The 22498-nt window shown below is 39.5% G+C and overlaps 1 protein-coding gene across 3 annotated transcripts in view; it reads right to left on the bottom strand.

Moving 5' to 3' along the window:
• TANC2 (tetratricopeptide repeat, ankyrin repeat and coiled-coil containing 2) overlaps positions 1 to 22498 on the bottom strand; it is a gene marked incomplete at both ends in the record, with an annotated part of 263116 nt that overhangs the window by 52603 nt on the left and 188015 nt on the right. For all 3 annotated transcript variants that reach the window (XM_084238894.1, XM_084238895.1, XM_084238896.1), the window contains 2 exons: positions 2042 to 2208; positions 8968 to 9199. In XM_084238894.1, the coding sequence (XP_084095020.1) occupies positions 2042 to 2208; positions 8968 to 9199 (399 nt within the window). The remainder of the gene's footprint in view (positions 1 to 2041; positions 2209 to 8967; positions 9200 to 22498) is intronic.

Here is a 22498-nt window from a genome sequence, read left to right as displayed (position 1 = left end):
CAGTAAATGGTATCACCACCAACCTTACCACCAAACTGGAGGTGGTGTCTGCGATCTTTCTCTTTTCCTTAGGCCAGTGTTTTTTCAATTGCTCACCCAAAGCCCATGATTCATTCTTGAATCCTTTCTTTTGCTCACACTCACATTCAGCCCATTATCAAGTCCTTTTGATTCTCCTTCAAAATAAGTCCAGACTATGGCCACTTCCAGGGTCTCCACCACAATCAACTCTGAGTCACCATCACCTTTCACCTGTACTTCTGCTTCTGTTTTTGATCCTCTACATTTTATTTCCTACATGGCTGCCAAAGAAATCCTCTAAAAAAGGCAAATCAGATCTCAGAACTTTAGAAGATCCCTGAAGAGGGCTTTTCTACCCACCCTATTCAAAATACCTTCAACCCCACTTACCCCTTTACCCTATTCCACTGGTCTTCACAGCACTTAACGCGACCTAAAATTTTAACATGTCTACACTTTTTTGCTTATCCGTAGTTTGTGCTCCTCACTACAACATGCACTTTATGCGGGCAGGGGTAGGGTATTGTCTGTCTTGTTCAGTGTTTTGTATCCTTAGATGTGAGACTAGTATCTGACATACTTAAGAAATGTTGGGGAATATAATGATCAAATATGAGGCTCATTTTTTAAAGACTTACATATTACTTTACTGTCTAAGATGAATAAAATACATTTTTTAAAACCCTTGGTTGAAGTGAAGTATTTGGGAAGTTACTGTAGGTCTTGATCTGTGAAGACACTGAAATGTGGTTTTTGCAGACTGCCATGTATTCTTCCTGCTCTTTGGCATGGCTGAAAAACTAAAGTAATCTGCTCTGCTAATTTTGTGAGACTGCACATGTGAAAATATGGATGAGAACATGGTTAAGCAAACATTTAATAAAACTAGTCATAGACTGTGTTATGGGAACTGTCTTCTATTTCCTTCATCTTTAATAATCAAGCTACTGACCAACAGTGGTAGACAATATTACTTTAGTTGTAAAGATGCATTTACATAGATTCATCCACAGTCTTCCACTCAAATTGCTTCGAGATTAACAAAAAGCATCTGCAGGGGGAGGGCCAGGATTGGAAGTATAGTTTCTGGTAAAAGAAGGCAATTAAGCTAGCAATAGTTGGTCAGTATATAGGAGTAAGTGCCTGGGAGGGGGGAAATGAGGGAACTAAGATTATTTTCTGTACATTAGCAATTGTTATGAGGGGGCTGCATCACAATGAGAAATGGGTACATAATGTGAGATTTTAATGTTCATCACAAGAGGTAATGGTTTAGGGAAAAAAAAAAAAAGACTTAGGTACTCTGTTCCAAACCAAGTGTGAATATGTAAAGAATGGGAGATACCATCTCAGCTACAATGAGAATGCAGGAAGGTGGGGTCACTGATCCACAGCTCGCAGATCTCTGCAGGCTCAGTGCTCCATCAGAGTCCTTCCGTTAGGTCATTAAGTGACCAGCGAATAAGCAGAGAAGATAATGGAAAAACTCATCTTCCAGTTCTAGTGAATTTAATCTAAACCCATAATATTGCCAATATTTCTTGGAGGAAGGCACATACAACACAAAGTCCACCTTCATGCAATGGAAAAGCTGTTCAAGTAAAAGCAGAGGAAGGAACTAGAAAATTCGATTCTAGATTGATCTGGAATTTTCATAGCATTTAAAGACTAAAAATGTGAAACCAAAGTCAAGCAGTAAATTGGAGTATCAGGGACTCCATTTCTATCACTGTCCTCAGGGCAAAGTCCAGAAAAAGGATCTTTTTTTCCCATGCTATTTTGAAGGACACTTTATCAAAAACATATCCAGAACCACGGGAACATAAGCTAAGAGAATGTTCTCTCTACATCTGATCTCTTACTCTAAAAGGATGGTCTTTGGGAATTATTCTTGCTCATGCTCTAGGACAACACAGAGGCTTATAAAGGCATCACTAAGGCAATCAGGAACTAGAGTTTTTGCAGTTTAAGCAGTCTCCAAGGGAAACAATTTATGGTCCAAAAGCAAACAAACACATACCTGTAAACTGGTCCTAACTGTTACAATTAGTTTGAGCCAGGAAGGAAATTTTCCAATCATTTTACTCAGAAATGATACAATTGTATCCCCATAATCCGGTTTGTGAAATTCTGCTTCATTTAATCCATCAATTAAGATGATGAAATCTTCATCTGGGATTTTTCTCTCTGAGATAGAAAGAAACAAATCACTTAACAATGACCAAGTGGACGAGTGAGCTCTTTTTGGGTCTTTGATCACATATCTGTTTGGAAAATAAATATTAGAAAAGGTTTCTTGTGTGTTTACTACTGAGTGCTCAGGGTACATAATTTAGTAGGAAGACATTACATAATTCATTTAATGAGTTCATCTTGTTTTTGACCAGGTACGGGAGCTTTGGTTACATATATTACATATATGAAGTATATGTATCACCATTTTCCCAGGTTGTCAGTTATGAGACAGCCTGAACAATACAGTTATGAGAATTTCACGTAGATATTAATCTTTCCTCTCATGTTTGAAAAGGTGAAAAGAATTTAAAAAAATCTATCTGGTAGCATTATAGAGAACATATCCCATCTTCCTTTGGCAATTTCTAAAAAAAAGTGGAAATCAGAGAAATATATTGGGCTTCATGTGGAAGCACGGAGGGAAGGACAGGAGGAAGGCAGAGCGACAGAAGCCCAGCCAACAGATGGCCTGGAATTAGGTAGGCTGGGCCCAGGATCTCACAGAAGCAGTAGCTCTCAGGCTGAACCTAAGGCAGCTTCAGTGAGGCCAGACCTCTGGTGATTTTCCTAAGAGCAGTTGTGTGTGTGGGAAAGACAAGTCTCGGCTGCTTCCCTCCCTGGAATCTGCACTCTCCTACATGACAGCTTATCTTCAGGCCTGGGGTGAAGAAGACTTAGGGAGATTTCAGGCTTCCACCCTCATGATATACTTACTGACTTTTGAACTAACCTGAACAAACAGATCAAGAAGCCCTTAGGTTGAATGGGCATTTTAGTATAAATGAATTGAAGCAAGTAAAAGTTATTATTGGTAAGACCTCACAGGTCCTGAAGGGCGGGAGGCAGGGGAGGTGAGCAGGAAGCTGCTGGATGCCTGAGGTGGGAAACAGGTTGTCTCTGAGGAGGGAAGAGGCGATGGGCCTGGGGATAGAAGGAAAAGTTTGTGTACTTCTGTACAAGATTGGCTCTTTTAATCTTTAAAAGAGTCAAGGCCAATCAGAACTCTTCATATTTTGGTTTCACATTTGATAATATGCAGATTTTCTTGCATGGCTAATAAGGCTTTGTATTTCTCCCCTGAAGTACAACCTTTATATAAAGGAATCTGACTTCTATATCCTAAGTTCTGTCCGTCAGCTCTCAAATTATCAAGAGATTTAACTATTACTCTCATCTGGTGACTTTCTGGTAGAAAAATGAGCTATGTCTAGCTCTTACTGCCAACGGTGATTACTAATGGAATGGCATTCTAAGCAAACACCTATTCCTTTAGGGACTCCAAAGAATTAAGGAAGAGAGAGATGCTGCTTGGAACGAAATGGGATTTAACCACACTGCCGGGGGCTCTTATGTTCTTGATTTTGGGGACCTTGACTCCCTTAAGGATAACTGTTTCTTCAATTTCCACCAAGAAAGGTTCTAATTGCATTCTCCTTGGTGGATCAGAGACCTGCGCTGTCAGTGAGCGCCATCCCCTACCCAGCCTGGGTGTGCAGGCCCTGCATGGCTCAGGAGAGGCCACTGCCATATTGTCCAGAGTTGACTGTTAAGCAGCTGGTAGCCTGAAGTCCCCCCTGTAGGAATACTAACTTACAACAGCCACTTCTACCTGGCTATTAACCTTTTCCAGCACATCCTCACTGTTTCCAACAATGGAGACCTCATTCAATGACACCACCTTCAATGTGACCCAGACGCCGTCACAGGAAAGTCATGATTTTCAAGATGAGAAAAGGCTGATGATAAAGATCTGTTGTAATTTTCTTTTGGGAAACATTTTCTTTGGGAAATACATTCTCAAGCGTAAAGATCAAGAACATGCTCTAAATTACAAGCTGGACATTATATTGAAACAAAACAAAACAAGTCAACTGCTAATAAAATTATATTTTCACCTGCATAAATTCCCAAATTATATTATTCATCCCATTAGTAAGTAGACATATCATTTCTTTCTTTCTTTCTTTTTTTAAAGAAATACACACCCCACTTAAGATTATTATATTGTTTTAAATGTTGGCTTTTGGTTTTTAAAGATTACCTTCTTTTGAAGGAGTTACTTAGAAGTCACCTATTAACAAAGGTGAAATGAGATGTCAAAAAATATTTCATCTGCTAAGGAATAAGCATGGTATGTTAATTTAAAAATGTATTTTTTACGATTCAGACCATTAAATGCAAAGAATTCCCAAACGATACCATTGTAAACTGATGAGAAATACTCCTAAAAAATTTATTTTTCCTTTGCTAAATGATGAGGTTCCTTCATTATAAATTTAAGAGGTGAGACCTTAATGAGTATTACTTTGCCTTTCAAATGCAAATAGCCTTACAAGCATCCCTCTGTATGCTCATTTTAAACTTTTGAAGATTATTTAAATACATAACTCTAACTCAGTAGCCTTTCAAAGATTTACAGATAAGTGAAAATTAAAAAACAGAACAAAACTGGGACCAACCAACAAGGGAATGCTACTTCATATTTTGCCACATAAGAACATTAAAGAACATTGCAACTAACTACTACCCACCATTGTTATTTCATAGGATATAAAATATTTTGATGTTAAAAAAGGAGGCCCATAATCCATCTAACCTTTTCACACAGGTATGTTAGAAATTACATCTATATCTATATCCACACAAATTCTAGGCTATTCCTTTTTCTTATTTTGCCAGGGACTGATGAAAACTTTAAATGGACTGGTGCTGAGGAGTCACTGTTCTGGCTGTCAAGTTCCTGGAAAGATTATTTACCCAAGAGAAATGGTATCTCTTAGGTTTTCTAAGCCCTTTAACCTTTGTTTTTAATTCCTTACATATTCACCAAGGGACTTCTCACTGTTCCCACTTACATGTATATTTAACAAATGCTTGAAAAGTTTTCCTTGGTGGTCCTATTCTAGGTGCTTGAGAGAGAAAAAGTGACAGAGATTGCAGCAGAAGAGACGGCAGCCAGGACTGAAGTCAGAACTGCCCCCCAGGGTATGAGGTTCTGCTGCTGGTGAAGTGTCAGGTGAGAAGTCCTATGTCATATAACATTTTTGTTCAGAAAAGCTGCATATTGCTTTCCATTTAATTTTGATAACAAATTAGCAACTCCTTTCATTTCATGTTGGTGGCTGAAACAAAAGCTCACTGAGGAAGTTCAAAACCTTTTCACTTGTTTTGTGTGTGTGTCTGTTTCAGTCACTGTTCTTGCAGAACCTTAAAATATTACGAAAAATACTGACAGTCATTTTTAAAGAAAATTATATATAATTTGACATACAGCTTCTGAAGCTAAATTAAAAGTGTTTTCCACTGAATTTTCCTGAAAAGAAAACTCCACATACCTTTACAATATTCTCCATCTTGAAAACTGACAATTCATATGCAGGTAAATGTGATGTGTACAGCTAGCTGTACACTTTGATCAGTTTTAACAAATACATACACTCATGCAACTGACCCCACAATAAAATATAGAACATCTCCAGCACTCTACACAGTTCCCTCAGCTCCCTCTGGCCAGACCTCAACAGGCAACAGGTTTTGTTTGTATCAGCATGGGCTACACTTGCTTCATTTGTGTAACAAGGTTGTTGAGATTCATTTACTTTGTTGTGTGTATTATTAGCTTGCTTCTATTTATAACTAAGAAGTATTCCATTGACTACAGTTTTTTTTTTTTAATCCTTCCTTCTGTTGATGGACATCCAGGTTCTTTCCAATTTTTGACGGCTATGATGAGAGCTGCTACAAACATTCCTGTATAAGTCATTTTGTAGACATATGTTTTCATTTCTCCTGGTTAATGACATAGAAACAGACTTGCATGGTCATAAGGTAGATTTTACTTAACTGGATCAAGAATTGCCAAATAGTCCTGCCAGCAACGTATGAGAATTCCAGTTGCTTATCATGCTCACCAACATTTGACGATCAACTTTAAAAATGTTAGACTATTTTAACTATTCTAGTGGGAGTAGAGTGGTGTCTCATTGTGCTTTGAATTCGTGTGTGGCTGATGATTAATGTTAAACACCTATTCATGTGCTTGTAGACTATTCATAAATCTTTTCTTTGGTGAAGTATGGAAATCTTTTATCCACTTTAAAACTGGATTACTTAACTTTCTATTATTGATTTACAGAAATTCTTTAGTTATTGTGGAATTAGGGGGAAATAATTACATTCACTTAAAACAAAACTTATCACCAGGGACATTTAGCGCTGATGATGGAGACCTAAAGGTGCAGCAGGTACATCTATTACTCTAAGTATCAAACACAGATTATGGCTGAGAATCTGAGTCTGCTAACATTTGGATTTTCTCCTTGATCTAGTCAGAATATATAGATCCTTGTATCACTTATCGAGGTATAGTTGACATATAACATTATATTCATTTCTCCCTTTAGGTAATCCTACATGTAAGTGATTTCTATTTACTTCACTTACCCATTCAAAACGTATTTCCTGGAATGCCTGCTACATTCATGATAAGGTGAAGCGTAAAAGTTGAGTATAAAAAAGGTTTCTCATTTCAATAGCATATAATTCAGTCAATGGGGTGGGGATAAATACAGAAATAGTTATTTCTTATAAAGCACAAATAAAGTATGGTATTTGATAAATAGTAAATGTTTAAGAAATGCTAGTAATAAATTTTTTTTTTTAATAGAGGCATGCTTTATTTATTTGTTTGCTGGTTTGTTTTGTTTATACATGCACTGGGTACAGTCAGAAGCGCGGGAGGGTGAGAGAATTCACCAGAGCCAGAGCAGGGAGCAGAGCAGGCAGAAGGACCGAAGTACACTGCTGAGGGGAGCAGCGGGCGGCAGGAGAGGTCTGCACGCCATGTGGGACCCTCCTCCGGTGGCCGGGGAGCAGCCGGGATCGAACTGGCACCGCAGAGGCCGCGGGCAGCTTCGCAACCCAGCGCTCAACCACTGCGCCACCGGGGAGGCCCGTAGTAATAAATTTTTAAGTTTGTATTGTAACAATGCTGAGTACTATAAGATATAAAAAACCCTAATATCAATTTGAGGAACACTGTCTCTTACTAGTGGAGGGTGCGTGGACCAGTGACTATTTTATGAATAAGGAGGTACGTAAGCTGGTTCTCCAAAGATGGGTAGGATTCTGACAGCAGAGAACTGAGAAGAAGGCACAGCAAGAAGAGTAAACAATGAGTGAATGTATAAAGAGTGTACGTAAGGGAGTAGTGAGCACTTTAGTTTACATGTAAACACAGGGTTCATAAGGGTAAAAGTAAGCCTGGAACATAGGTCATCAAGTACCACAGATGCTAGATGAAGGTGCTGGAAGTTAATTCAGCAATAACAGGGAATTATTGGAGATTTCAGAATCTCTCCAAGAGCAATGCTTTATGAAGTTTTAACTGAAAAGAGGACATAAAAATGTAAAAGACTGGAGAGACTGAGCAGAGCTTACCCCAATGTGCCAGAAACGGGTGCTAAAAAGTGAATCCCTTCAGCCTTCTAGGCACTGGGCTCAACACGGATGTAGCTTCAGGCCAGTCAGGTACAGTTGTGAGGAATTCTGACTTTTTTAATCTCAGCCACACAGATTTTCTAAGTGTGTAACAATTTAAAAGAAACACTAACCTAGACACCAGAGAAGACCAGGAAGGAAGTAATACAGATGTGATGTGTGGGCGGGTGCAGAGCCTTTGGGATGATAATGGTAGGAATGGATGTGAGAAACATTATGAAGGCAGAATTAACAGGATTTAGAAATTGACTGAATGTACAGAAAATATGCTTAAAATATTTGTGGAGAAATTCCAAGTTTTAAAAATATCTAGGATATGGTAAAAATAGTTGGCAGATGTGCAGATAGAGGGAGGGCATCAGAACTGAGAAGAGAAGCTCTGAAATCCAGGTAGCCAGCATGGAGGCTGAAATAACTGAAGATGGAAGTCAGAAGGGAAATTATCATCCCTTTTTCTTAGGAGGACCTCCAAACCCTCAAGAAAGATCCTTAAGTCTCTCAGAAATAAACATGTTTGCTCAGGAACTGCGTGCTTACTTCAGTCGTTTCTTTGGCTTTTAAGCACTGACAAAAGGTGGCTAAGGAGGTGGGGCAGAGAGATTGGTGAGGGGGACACCGGGCACAGAGGTCACAGCCAACAGCAGTGACAGGGAGGGAAGGTGTGAGAGGTTATGGATTCCACTTTTTTGTTTCCTCTCAAAATACCTTTGTACCTTTTAAATACATGTAGTGGACATACATATTTAAATACATACAGGGGACAATTAAGTGGTTTTTAGTAAATACACAGGGTTGTGCAACCACAGATACGCCATTTCATTTCACCTGAACTGATAGAGTAAGAAAAAATAACCACTTGTACGGAGGAGGAGAATGCTAAGCACAGAGACGCCTCAACACAGAACTGGGGCTGTGACTTTACTGACTTATTGGAACTCCACAGAAAGGACTGGAAGCTTTGCTATCTTTATACAAGGAAAATGTGCTATATTTGGAAATGAGAATGAGAATGGAGGAAGTAGCAGTTCCTGCAGGGATTTTTATTTTTTTGCAAGTAAAATCTTTTATCTGTTAGCTGTATCCTGTAGGACATCAGTGAGGGAACATTTAGTCTTGGCACAGTGATGAAAATAATCATTTTTCCTAGCACACCCCAGGTGAACGTGGGCTCCAGAGCCTCCAACTTTCACCTTCATTGCACCTTCCCTGTACCTTTGTGGAGATTCTCCAGGGGCTCCAGGACTCCTCTCCGAAAGGAGGCCATGGGGTCCTGCACACAGGACCGAAGGCTCAGCATGCTCTGCAGATGAGGCTCCCGGAGCAGCTGCTCCCGGTAGGCTGCCAGCTGAGGTGAGCGGCACAGCAGGGCAGCAACGTTGTGGACAAACTCCGGCACCAGGCAGGTGTAGGCATTGTCTGCTTGGCAATAGTGATAGGCAACCACCTACAAGAACAAGAGGAAAGTGCACACAGGCTTATCCTTCACAATCACCATGGTCATGGTTGTTATGCAATTATTCTCTAACACTGTCTTCTGGCTCCTGACTCCTCAACCTTTTAAAATGAAAACAAACACTGCTCAGAAACTGCTTGATTTGTCCGAGAAATTTGACACTATATTTCTGTATTGTATACATGATAACAAAACATACAAATACAAATTGAGTTTTCCCTTTGGATTATAAGAAATAGGAAGCAATGGGGCCTCCCTGGTGGCGCAAGGGGTCTAGACGCAACCTATGAAGCTATCCGCAGCCACTATAGCATGAGTTTGATCCCTGACCAGGGAGCTACCCACATGGGGCAGTAGACCTCTCCTGCCTCACTCGCCTCTCCCCTCAGCAGTGTATTTCAGTAGATCCGCCTGTTCTGTTCCCCACTCTGTCTTTGGTGAATCCTCTCACATCCCACATCTCCGTCTTGTACCCCAGTTCTTTTATGCATAAATAAATCTTTAAAAAAAAAGAAATAGGAAGCAAACATGAGAATAAAGATTTCTATTAACCTTCGTGATAATTATTCAGCATGGCACAGTACAGGAATCTGATCATGTAACAAAGCATTCGGAATAAGCAAAGAAAATTCAAGTTATCACTTTTTAAATTATAGTTGTTATAGTCTATGAAAAACAAAATAATCCAGATCTAAATATTAAGTATTTTCTGAGCACTCAGAATCAGAAAACAGGAGGAAGGAAGGAAGGGAGATATTTGTAAAATGTAGATCTTAACTTCAAAGTACTTAAATGTACGAATTTTAATGTCATCTGGGGTTGGGGTTATCTGACTGGAACCTGGAGTTTTAAGTTCTGGCTTTTCGTTTGTCTGAATTTGCACAGAGCTTGCTCTATACACTCTGGTTGTTTTCTTTGCCTGAAGGGCAAGAGCAGTGAGTGATTTAAATCTAGATCACTCTGCAGACTCAGTACTATCTGGAAAAGCGATGGGACTGTGTGGATAACATTCAAGTGGCCGGGGCAGTTCAGCTTGGATGTACAGAAAGTACTTGATGTACTATGTGCTCAAGAATGGGAGCTGATGCCGCCATCACCATCCTTCTCCCCCCGCCTCCTCCTCCTCGCCTTCACCAATGTCACCATCCAGATTCTGTGTTCCTTTCTTACTCAACTAGCTCTGCCAGGCACACGAGATGTGCTCCAGGGACACCCTCAGACATGCTCCTGGGCCCCCGGCTCTTCACTCCTCTTCCAGAGACCACAGACACCACTCAAGTGTTATGCTTTGAAAAGACTCCTTGTCTGTGGGTATGATCGCTCTAGTCCACTCAGGAATGCTGCAAACGTCACTTCTCATTCAATAAAAAAATTTGACATCCTTCTCACGAAATAAAAAAAAAAAACACCCTGAACATACAGAAAATGTTGCTATGCTGAGGTGAGGAATTTGCTGGGGTGAAGCCGTGATATCTGAGAATGGAACTGGAAATGAGAAACTGCATTTGGAAAAAAACCTCCATCTTTTCTTTAGCTAGGCTGCTCTTTGCTATATTACCTGTTAAGCACAAAATAAGGAAGTTGTCAGCAACTTATCTGTCAGCGGTTATGTCCACATGGATACAAATCTCTACTTTACAAAAAGCAAACAGCAAAACTCTGAATCAATAAGAACTTTCATCATATTTTGCCTCAATGATTCCACACGTCAAAGCGAAACAGCTGAGCAAAGCAGCCGTGACTTATCCTTTACCTAAAGTAATGAGGTCTGAGTTTGACGATAGAAATCCTGAAATTTAGAGAGCAGGCTCTTTTACTGATTTCACTGAAAGTCATCTGTGGTCCTGTCTGAAGGAGGTTTTTTTTAACAAAGGTCAATGTGAAAGTCATCCCTACCTTTCTTTTAATTTTAAATTTTCTTTGGTATTCCAAATAGAAAGTCTGGATTTCTTTGTGGAATTCAGGGAGAAAGATCATTTCACAGCTTCATGAGATACGCACTGTGATTCAAGACAGGGAACGCACCAGACCCATCAAAGCAGTTATGCAATGCATCTGTGTACGATGTAGCTCCTGTCAAGGACATTCGGTGTAAACCCCAAGTTGCCTGCTGGGATTATTTAACATTTTTGTTATGTATGAAAGTAGAAAACAAGTCTGGGAATATGATTTTTTCTTTAGTCTTTTACATACTAATGTTCAGTGACAAGATTAGGTCAGACCACCCTGGACTCAGTCACTGTTATTCCAACTTGTTGGGAATGGTTCAGAATTAGCCCACCCCCAATAAACCAGCAGGCGAAACCTTTCTCCTTGGTGAATTCTTCTTTCTCAAAATGACTTGCTGGAAATTTATTTTTGGCTCTTATGTTATTGATTTTTTCCCCAATTCTAGTTTTTCTTACGCTAAATCCCTAAACATTTTATCCAAAATAGACTCTCTCCAAAATAGATCGGATATGACCAGAATAATATTAATTCTTTGAAGGAGACAGTGAGCAAATTTTAGGTTACTCCTGTGAGGGAACAAGGAAAAGGACAGTTTTGTAGGTTATATAAAAAAAAGAGAGAGTGGCATGAGCCTACCCTCAGGCAAAAAAGTTTTTAGTTTAATACACAAGAAATGATAAAACTAAGCATAATCCTCATCAAAGGCCCTAATCAAATGGCTGAGTGCCAGCACATCTGTCAGGTTTGTGTGAAAGGTCCCAGGCCTTCACTCTCCAAAGACCATTTTCTACTTGGAATGAAGAATCTGTGACAGGATTAAGCTAATCTCACAAAGAGGAAAGGCAGCTTTGCATATCTGGACTTCATTTGGACATACAAGTTTAATTTACATGACTGGAATTTGCATTGCTTGAATCTAATGTTGCAACTGCCCTGCCCCAGGTCTGTGCCTGTGTTCTTACCCTACAGCTCCTTTCTGCCTCACCTTCTCCAACTCCCTCCTCAGCACTTGAACTTCTGACTTAGGACACCTCTTCTAGTCCTTGGCAGTTTGGCTTTTAATATTTTAAGGATCTGGAGGCTCAGTGTAAATCACTACTTTCTTCTGTTCCTCAGATGTGACTCTAATCCTCACCCAGGGACTGGAAGCTAAGAATGGCTCCATGGCTCCAGACTTGGGTTCTGCCTCAGTAATTTTCCAGCCTGGAGTTCTGATTTTTTTTTTTTTTTTTTTTTGGCAATAGGACTTTTATTTATTTTTTAAACTTTTTATCCTGAACTAATTTTAGACTTACAGAAATGCTGCAAAAGTAGTACACAGAGTTTTTGTATATCCCTCACCCATCTTCCCTTATTGTTGATAACTCAGTGTAATTATCAAAACAAACAAACAAAAAACCCAGTAAAACCCCACAACATTGACAAAACACGATTAACCAATGGCATTCAGCATTCGCCAGTGCCCTTGGGGGCTCCTCTGACTCTGGGAGTTATCTATCCAGTACCCCGCGCTGCATCTACCTGCTGTTCCTGGAGACCTGTAGTTTCCCAGGTCTGCGTGGGCCCCTCAGTCTTTGCCTTTCATGACCCTAACACTTGTGAGGAACAGTGATTAGTTCATCTGTCGAATGTCAGTTGGTCTGATGTTTTCTGCATAATCCACTTGAGACTTCTGGGCAAGAATATGACAGAACAATGCTGTGTCCTCAGTAGATTATATCATGGGGTTCTTAGTGTTGTTATGGGGGAGGCTGACTTTGACCACTTGGTTAAGATAAAGGTTTCTCTACTGTAGTTTCTATTTGCCCCTTTGTCATAAACATATCTTGGGGAAGACACTATTTTTTTTTTTAAGATTTATTTTTTTATTCATACAATAGCTGGGGTACAGGCCAGAGGTGCGGGAGGGTGAGAGGATTCACCAGAGACAGAGCAGGGAGAAGAACAGGCAGACAGACCGAAAGCACTGCTGAGGGGAGCAGTGGGTGAGATAGGAGAGGTCTGCTGCGTCATGTGGCAATCTCCCTGGCCAGCTGGGAATCGAATCTACGCTGCAGAAGCTGCAGACAGATTCACAGTGCTGCGCTCAACCCACTGAGCCACTGGGGAGGCCCAAGATAATATTTTTTTAAAAAGATTTATTTATTTATACATACAAGAACTGGGGTATAGGCCAGAGTTGTGGGGGCTGAGAGGATTCACCAGAGACAGAGTGGGGAACAGAACAGGCAGACTGACAAAAACACACTGCTGAGGGGAGCAGTGGGCAAGTCAGGAGAGGTCTGCCGCACCATGTGGGTAGCTCCCTGGCTGGGAATCGAACTCATGCTGCAGTGGCTACGGTGAGCTTCACAGGCTGAGTCTTAATCCCTGGCACCACCAGGGAGGCCCCTGGGGAAGATACTTTGAGATCATTGTATACAACAATTATTACTGAGGGATTTGTCTAAAAATGATTTTCTATTTCCTTTGACATTTATTAACTGGAATGTATAGGAAAGAAGAGTTACGTCTTTCCCTCCAGGCATTTATTTAATTTAACTAATAAACATGGGCTTATTTTATTCCACTGGTTATAGTCCAACGCTGTATTAACTTTGTTGCTCAATTTGTTTCAGCGTTGGTCATTTAAGATCTCTTTCAGGCTAGCATTTGTGTTCTTTCAAGAGGCTTTTGTCCTTTAAAGCACTTTCTTGCTTTCTGGCACCCCAAGGTGTTCCAAGCTCTTCTTGTATTTACCCTGCCCAGACCTGGCACCATTTACTTCTCCACTATCTTTCATTGAATAGTGTTTACAAAACAAGACCTGAGCAGTAGGCGTGCTTATAGCAATAAGCTTTGGGTATTTCACAGTAGGTAGAGCTAAGAAATGCATGTATAAGTACCAACCCACACATAACTCTGTCTACACACAGACACACACACACACACACACACACACACACACACATTTATGAAAATAAAAAATAAAAACTAACAATATATACTGATATCTCAGATTTCAATCCAGTACCACCTGGTTCATTTTAGATTTCCCTTTCTTCATTTGTAACTTCTTTTTCTAACAATGAGAAACACAGTTTTGTCGTTTATAATATATTCACTTATTCAATTCCAGGGGTGGCCTTGGTTACTCTAAGCCAATCACATAACCACGTTTATCTCACACTGAGGAGCCCTGGGCTGCTCCCTTGTCCAGCAACAATAAGTGAGTCTAAATGTTTCCAAATGTTTGAGGACCATTTAAATCTCTTTTTTGGTTTGACTGTCCCCCCACTTTTCTATGATGTTTTTGGTTCTTTATTCAGTCCTTTAACTATAAGGGATACTAACACTTTATTTGTAGTATATGTTGTGAAATTTTCTTAGTTTTCTGCTCATCTTTTCACTATTATTATTTTTTTTTTTACCATGGAACACTTAATTTCTATGTAATTAAATTTAACAATCATTTCTTTTGTTCTTCTAGATTTAGATCTTACTTAGAAAGAGCTTTCCCTTTATCTAGGGTAAAGAGATAGTCACTCAGGCTTTCTCCTACCATTTGTATGGTTTAATTTTTTTGCATTTGGATTCCCAGGCCACGTGGGGCCTATTCTTCTGCATAGCATGAGATGTGGGTCACTTTCATCTATGTGGTTACTGAGTGCTCCCAGCACCACTTGATTAAAAGTTCATCTTCAGCCCAGTCCTACTTACTTTGTCATACAGTATTACATGTCCTGGGCTCTAATTCTGCACTTTTTAGTCTGTTCCGGTGGTTTATTAGTCTATGCTTATGCCAGTACTGTACTGTTTTGGTTAAACAGGCTTTAGGGTATGCTTTAATATCTGGTAGTCAGAGTCCTACCATTTAATCTGTTCTGGCAGAACTTAGGGTAATGCTTAGCTTTCTTATAGTTCTAGACCTAAACTGCCACATTCCATAGTTTATTTTTTTTTTTTAATAAAAAATTATTTTTGCATAGAAACTGGGATGTAGGCCAGAGGTGTAGGAGTCTAGAGGATTCACCAGAAACAGGGTGGGGAGCAGAACAGGCAGATCTACTGAAATACACTGTTGAGGGCAGAGGCAGGTGAGGCAGGAGAGTTCTGCTGCGCCATGTGGGTCAGCTCCCTGACTGGGATCAAATTGAGGCCATAGGGGTGATAGTGCTCAGACTTAACCCCTAGGCCACCAGGAAGGCCCCACATCCCATAGATTATTGCTATTCAATTGCAGATGACCCAGGGGCGGTTGGGGCTAACACTGAATGCAAATTTTAAAGGAGAGTTTCTCTGGTATTCCTAGAGAAGTAGGTCTGGCACAATGAGTAGTCCAAGTGTATTTAATCCAGAATTAAATTTAAATCAGAATCTCAGAGGACTGGTAGAATTTCAAACTCTCTACCAAAATTCAATCCTGAGGCTCATGAATCTGATTCTACAGTGCCTAATAAGTTGGTTGGGACTCATTATTATGAATAAACACTCAGAGACGAATGCTCCAAGATTTCCTAATAGAAAATAATGACATTTATATCCATTCAGTGAGTATTAATTGAACTTTCATTACATACAGACTTTGTGCTAATTCTGGAGATAAGATGATGAGCAACAAAGATATGACTGCTTTATGCCCTTCACAGGAAAGAGAGACAATTAAACAGCAATAATAACAGTATAATAAGCACTATGAGATGGAGGTTCTTCAAAAAATTAAAAATAGAACTACCATATGATACAGCAATTCCATTTCTGAGTATTTATCTGAAGGAAATGAAATCACTATCTTAAAGATGTATCTGCATTCCCATGTTCACTGAAGCATTATTTACAGCAGCCAAGACATGGAAAAACCTAAGTGTCTCTCAATGGATGAATGGATCAATAAAATGTGATCCCCAGACACTGGAGTGTTATTCAGTCATAATCAGAAGGAATTCCTGCTATTTGTGATAAAATGATGGACCTTGAGGGTATTATGCTAAATGAAGTAAGTTAGACAGAGAAAGACAAATATTGTATGATCTCAATTACATGTGGAATCTAAAACAACTGAACTCACAGAAACAGAACAGTTGCTGGAGGTGGGGGTGGGGTTGGGGAATGGGTGAAGATGGCCAAAAGGTACAAACTTCCAGTTAAAAGATAAATAAGTTCTGGGCTATGAGATAAATAAGTTTTAGAGGATGGTGGCTATAGTTAAAAATACTGTGCTGTATATCTCAAGTGGCTAAAGAGTTGTCATCACAAGAACAGGTTTTGAAAATATGCGAGGTGAATGGATAATAACTAAACTTATTGTAGTAATTATCTCATAATATATACAAATATCAAATCATTAACTAATATAGGTCAATTATATTGCATGTCAAAAAAAAATCACTATGAGAGAGGAAATATAAGATGCCCGGGGGACACACAGATAGGTCATCTGAAATGTTAACTTGGGAGACCGGAGAAGGATTCTTAGAAGTATTTCAGGTGAGATCCGAAGGGTGAGGAGTGAACAGAGGCAGTCGTGTTCCAGATGGAAGAACATAGCATGTGCAAAGGCCCTGAGCAACACACAGCTTTCCACTTCAAAGAAGTGAAATCAAGTTCAGGGTGGCCAGAGCGTGACTGAGTGGGGCATGATAGGAGATAAGGCAGTGCCAGGGTTTTCAGCTGGGGGTGGCTTTGCTCCCCAGGGCACATGTGCCAATGTGGAGACATTTTGGATTCTCACACTGTGGTTTGGGGTATAAAAGCTATTAGGTAATGTGTAGAGGACAAGGATGATTCTAAACATCCTATGATAAACAGCCCTCTTCCGAGCAAAGAATTATCTGACCCAAAATGTTGTTGTGACTGAGAAGACCTGGGCTAGGTAAAGAAGTGAAGCCCTTTCAGTATAGTCCATGTGATATGTTCAGAAGGAAGTCTGCTTTTCATTCAAAAGCAGTGAGGAGCCACTTATTGTTCTAGCCAAAGAAAATGTATGTTTTAGAAAGATCACTTAAGTTTTCAGTATAGAGAATGGATTCCAGTATATTAATTCATTTAACAAATATTTATGGCATTATAACAGGAGCTAGGAATGTAGCAGTGAACAATAATTTAAACACTGATCCATTCTGGTGGAAGGCAAGATTAAAAAAAAAGCAGAAACTGACAAAAACAAACAAGGTTGCTTCCCAAATTTAGAACCTGAATATACATGAAATCTGGGGCTGACTGCAAAATTTGTGTTGAAAAAATTTTCAGTTTAAATTTTAAAGGAAAAAAGTTCTAGACAAACATAAACCATCATCATTTATGGGTTATCTGTCATTTAGTTTGGATCTCATTTTTCCTAAAAATCTTTTCAAAAATAGACAACTGCAAATGAAATCAAACCCTAACCTTCTTTCTCTCTCTCTCCCTGGCTTCAGTCTCCATAGTGTGCTCAGCATGCTCGCAGTGACAGGACTGCTGAAATGTTAACTTCTTTGGCATTAACAGCAGCACCAATAATTCAGGAACTATGATCATTTGACACCTTCCTGATTTAGTACAGAACTAGTCTCTGGGTAAGGGTGACATTTGAGCTTTTTCCTTACATAGATTTCCTTGGGTGGGGAGGAAACCTTTGCTTTTCTGTCTCTGTGACACCTCTTAAAATTAGCTGGGTTCCCTAATTAGCTTATTTCAGGAGTATTAGCTTCTTGATCTAAGGACTAAGCCAGTGACAACTTACCTAATGTGACAGGAGCTTCTAGCTATGTAAAAACCATTTTTGAAGAGGAATTTTAGGTGATGACTAAAATGTTCCTTCATTATAATTTTCTTGCTATAATTCAACTATTGATAGATTTTCCGATAGAACACTAAAGAAAACCACAGTACAGTGGTTAGGAACATGGATGCCAGAGTCTGCCTGCTTCAGTTTAAATCTTGTTTGGGTTATTTCTCCAAGTTATTTAATCTCAGAGTCTCTGTTTCCTTAGCTGTAAAATGGGGAGAATAAAAGAACTCCCGTGTGATGCTGGTTCTGGCATCCTATCTCTGCCACTTACAAAGAGTATGACCTTGGAAATTAATTGGTCACTGAAGCAGTTTTCTCATCTTTAAAATGAGGATTATTAATAACCATAGCACAAGGTTAAGGTAAGAATGAAGAAGTGAAATAACAAAAATAACACAAGAGCACTGAGCTCTACAGGCATTTAAGCCCTCAGCAAGTGGAAGCTAGCTTCTCCTCTTGTCTGGAGAATTCTACATGCATGGCCACTGGGTTGTAACAGATTCAAAAACCTAAGATTATGTCAAGTGAAATAAGCCAGAGGGAGAAAGACAAATACCAGATTATTTCACTCATATGTAGAGTATAGAGAAACAACACAAAGAAACTGACACCACTAAAACAAAACAAAGTCTAGAAATGACTTCAGAATGAGGCACTGGAGGGGGATGGGAACAAAGTAGGAGGGAGCCCAGTGGTATGTGATGAAGGGGAGTGGGTGTTCCGGGCTGGGGGTGGTGAGGCACATTTGAAGGGTGTGCCTGTTCCTCTGCTCACACACAGTGATGCCAACTGATATGACCTCAAATGAATGAATGAATAAAATGTGAAATGTTAAAAAAAACAAAAACAACCACCTGGAATAGCTGTAGCTATTCTATTTTAATTCACATCTTGAGAAAGGCCCTGAATGACATCTATGTCCTTCCACTGCAATTATAGTTCAGGAGATTTATGTAATATTAACTGGAAAAACATTTAAGAGATGCCAACCTAACAAAATTTGTTATTCAAGTAGAAAGTGTTTCTTCAATAAATAAAACTGCTCTAAAGTTGGCACAAAAGCTCGTCAGTGTTTTCAGTTGTAGCACAGGAATTCTGAGCTAGAATACAATGAGACACCAATGGTAATTGCTGACAGGCCAGAGTGGACACTAAGAAGATTGTACATCAAAGAGCTTTTCCCAAGACACTTTTCATTTCTTACACTTTAGCTCGATTCACCTGAGCATGGGCTGGTTTGAACACAGCGTGTAGAGGTGGCTCCTGATGACGGGTCTGTCACACAGGACGGGGGGACCACAGCTTCTGCTCTGTGCCTCCATAGTGCCAGGCCACACCTGAGCCGTTACTACAGCACAATTCCTGGGTGATAACTCAGTTTTCATCTAACAGGTCATTCTGGTACAACGTTTAGTGTAAACTTAAAAATACCCCACCTCTAGGTTTTACATATATACTTACATTTTATTTACGGGAGAAATAAATCACAAAATTTCAAATGATGCTCCTTATGTGTAAATAATCACTTACTTCCTTCTTAGAATATTTAACATTTTCCAAACACTGAACACAAACATCTCAGGTCTTGTCCTCTTGATGAGAAAGACACCAAAAAGTGACAATGTGGGGAGATTGAATTCTCTGAGCTCTTTTTAGCACTCATCACCATCTGACAAGTCGTATATTTGTTTGTTTATTTGCCTGCTCCACCATGAGACTGGGGTTACATAACAGCAGGGAGTGAGGCTGTTTTGTTCACTGCTTTATCTTAAGTCTATTATAGGTGTTTCCAAGCATACATTCTAGGTGAATAAACAAATAACTGTGATGATGGAAGTGCTTCTGTGTTTGTGTATTTCTGAGATGATATTTATTCAGAATGTTCAAAAGAGGAGGCTGGAAACAGTTTACACAGCTCCAGATCAAAAAACCCCCAGCAAAATGGAGCTCTCTTTTAAAGTTGTACTGTGTTAGCAAAGGCTATGAGGGGAATCTGAGATTGTTCTAGAAGTCCACTCCTAAATGGGTGCTCAGCAGTGAGTGGGGACCATTAAAATGTAGGTGACAGATGCATGGTGCTTCTGGGCAAGACTGGATTTCTCTAAGAAATTAGAACCTCACAACGCAGCAAGTGACTTCCTGCCTCTCATTACTAATGAACCATGACAAGAGATTTCTTTAAAATCCTGGAGACATTTTTCACTTTGCCCTTTTCTTGAAAATCCTCAAAAATAAAAAGGAGAGTAAGAAATAGAAATGCAAACTCCACTTACCTATCTATAATCTCTAATTATAATATATAAAGATAGAAATTGTCAGACTTGTAACATAGGAAACATGACTGACTTAACAGAAAGAAGGTGAAACAATGCCTGTGTGGGTAGTAACAATAGGAATCTATAAAATCTCAGAAAAACATAGGAGTTAGAAGCACCAGATACTGTGAAAAATGGAGGTAAGAATGGGAGCTGAGGACACTGAAATGGAACTTGAAGTTCATATAAGTTAGATCCTCAGACAATCCATCTCTCTCCTGCTCAGCCAGGTGACTACCCTCAACACCCACAGGAAAGGGAAACTAAGGCAGAGGGGAGCTAGATGGAGGGACCCAAGATATGGAGTAGGTAGGGACCAGATGCAGGACTGAAGACCTGAAGACAGAGAAGGTAGGGATCAGATGCAGCCCTTTCTTCCTGCCGACTCCAGAGTGCTGGAGCCTAGGATACGAACCCAAGCATGGAGGACACTGGTATATTCTTGGCTAGAGAAGATGAACAGCACATGAAGAAAACCAAAGTAATGGACACCAACTTTTGGGTATTTCCAACAACAGCTGGTGGGTCATCCTAAGACTATATAGTTAAGTTCTGTATACACACACATTTCCAATCTGTTTTTCAGTGTCTAGCTACTTAGGAAGTGATAAGAGGCCATAGGCATCCATAAAGCAAGAACAGGGTACTATCAAGAAAGAAGGGGGACAACTAAAGAAAGAGCTTACTGGAAATCAAAACTATGAGAGGCAAAACTTTTTTTTCTTTTGTGGAAGAACTGGAAGGTAATGCTGAAGAAACCTCTTAGAAGTAGATCAAAAACCCCAAAGAGAAAGATAGAGACAACAGGAGACAAAACTTAAGAAAACAGAATATCAGAATAGGAAATTTAACTTTTAGTTAGGGAGAAGATGAGGAAATTGTCAAAAGCATCTCCTAGAATCAAAGATTATCTCTTAGGGCTTGTTAGGTATCAAGAGACTAGTGGTGATCAGAAGAAGATCCTAGAAGCCTGTGTAGAGAAAAAAAGGTAAATGTAAACAATTAGGAATAAATACAGTACCACATAGTTAATAACAATTTTGGAAGCTCAAGACAATGGAGGAATACCTTCAAAATTCTGCAGGAATCAAAGTTTAATAGAATTATACACTATGTCTAACACATAATAAAATGAGAATGGAATCAAGATGCTTTTAAAGATATTAATTCTCAAAAAACTTCTTCTCTAGCCAAGAATATACAAAATGAGGCACAAAATCAAGCAAAATGACCTGGCTGCACAGATGGGAAACAGCAGGCAAGTCCAGGGTAACAACGGTCAGTGAGTAGACGTCTATGGGGGGAAATGTAACTGACGTGGGAGATTTATTGAAAAGTATTTTATAAAGCGATTAGGGGTTATGGGATGACTCAGTCTAGGTTTGAAGAAAAATAAGCACATTTGAAAAATCACATTTTATTGATTTATCATTCATTTACATACCCAGATAATTTTGAGAGTATAGCTTTGTACCTCAATACATGCACACACCTCACTCACTGTCCTCCAAAGCTCCAATTGAGCAAATTTTAAAACGAGACATTTCATAGCCCACAGGAAAAGCAGAATTACTCAAGAAGGAAATGCCGCCTTTGGTTCCACAGTGAATACATGAGCACTAATACTAAAAACATTAATATGGACTTAGACATAAATCACGGTGCAACTACACTGAAGTGGTAGAGGGAAGGAAGGGTGGCGAGAGAGCTGAAATTCTCATCATCCATAGTAAGAAGTCACAGAAAATATGAAACTGATGAGGAAAGTTATAGCAGTACATGTACAATATTTAGAAACAAAGACCAAAGAAATAGCCCTAAGAGTGGAAAGTGGCTGTTTTTGAGAAGAGGGTGGGTTGAGGAGGGGAAGAGAAGTGTTGGGTTGTACTATAAGTACTTGCGCGTTATTTCTAAACTATGTGCATGCTACTTTGATAAGAATAAAAATTTAAAATCCAAACATTAAAAAAAACATTACCAGTTTGTATAGCAGGAAGAGCTTTATCCAGGTATGAAAACCTATAGGTCACTTAAACTGTGATCTTGGGCAAATCATGCAACTTGGAGTCTCAACTTCCTCATCGAATTATTACAGAACTTTGGTTCTTTCTAAGGGTTTTTCCAACTCAAAGGTTCTGATTTCATCAGAACAAAGTGCTTTTCTAAAACTATCAAAGCAGAGAAACTCTTCTCCATGCTCTCATGGCACACCTGTACATATCTTTGTTCATTCTGCAAAGGTCTCCCAACCTTTGCCATCTTGATGCTAAAACAGAA

The sequence above is a fragment of the Talpa europaea genome, assembly GCF_964194135.1.
Source record: "Talpa europaea genome assembly, chromosome: 7".
NCBI classification, from domain to species: domain Eukaryota; kingdom Metazoa; phylum Chordata; class Mammalia; order Eulipotyphla; family Talpidae; genus Talpa; species Talpa europaea.
This window is presented reverse-complemented; position numbering and strand designations above follow the sequence as displayed.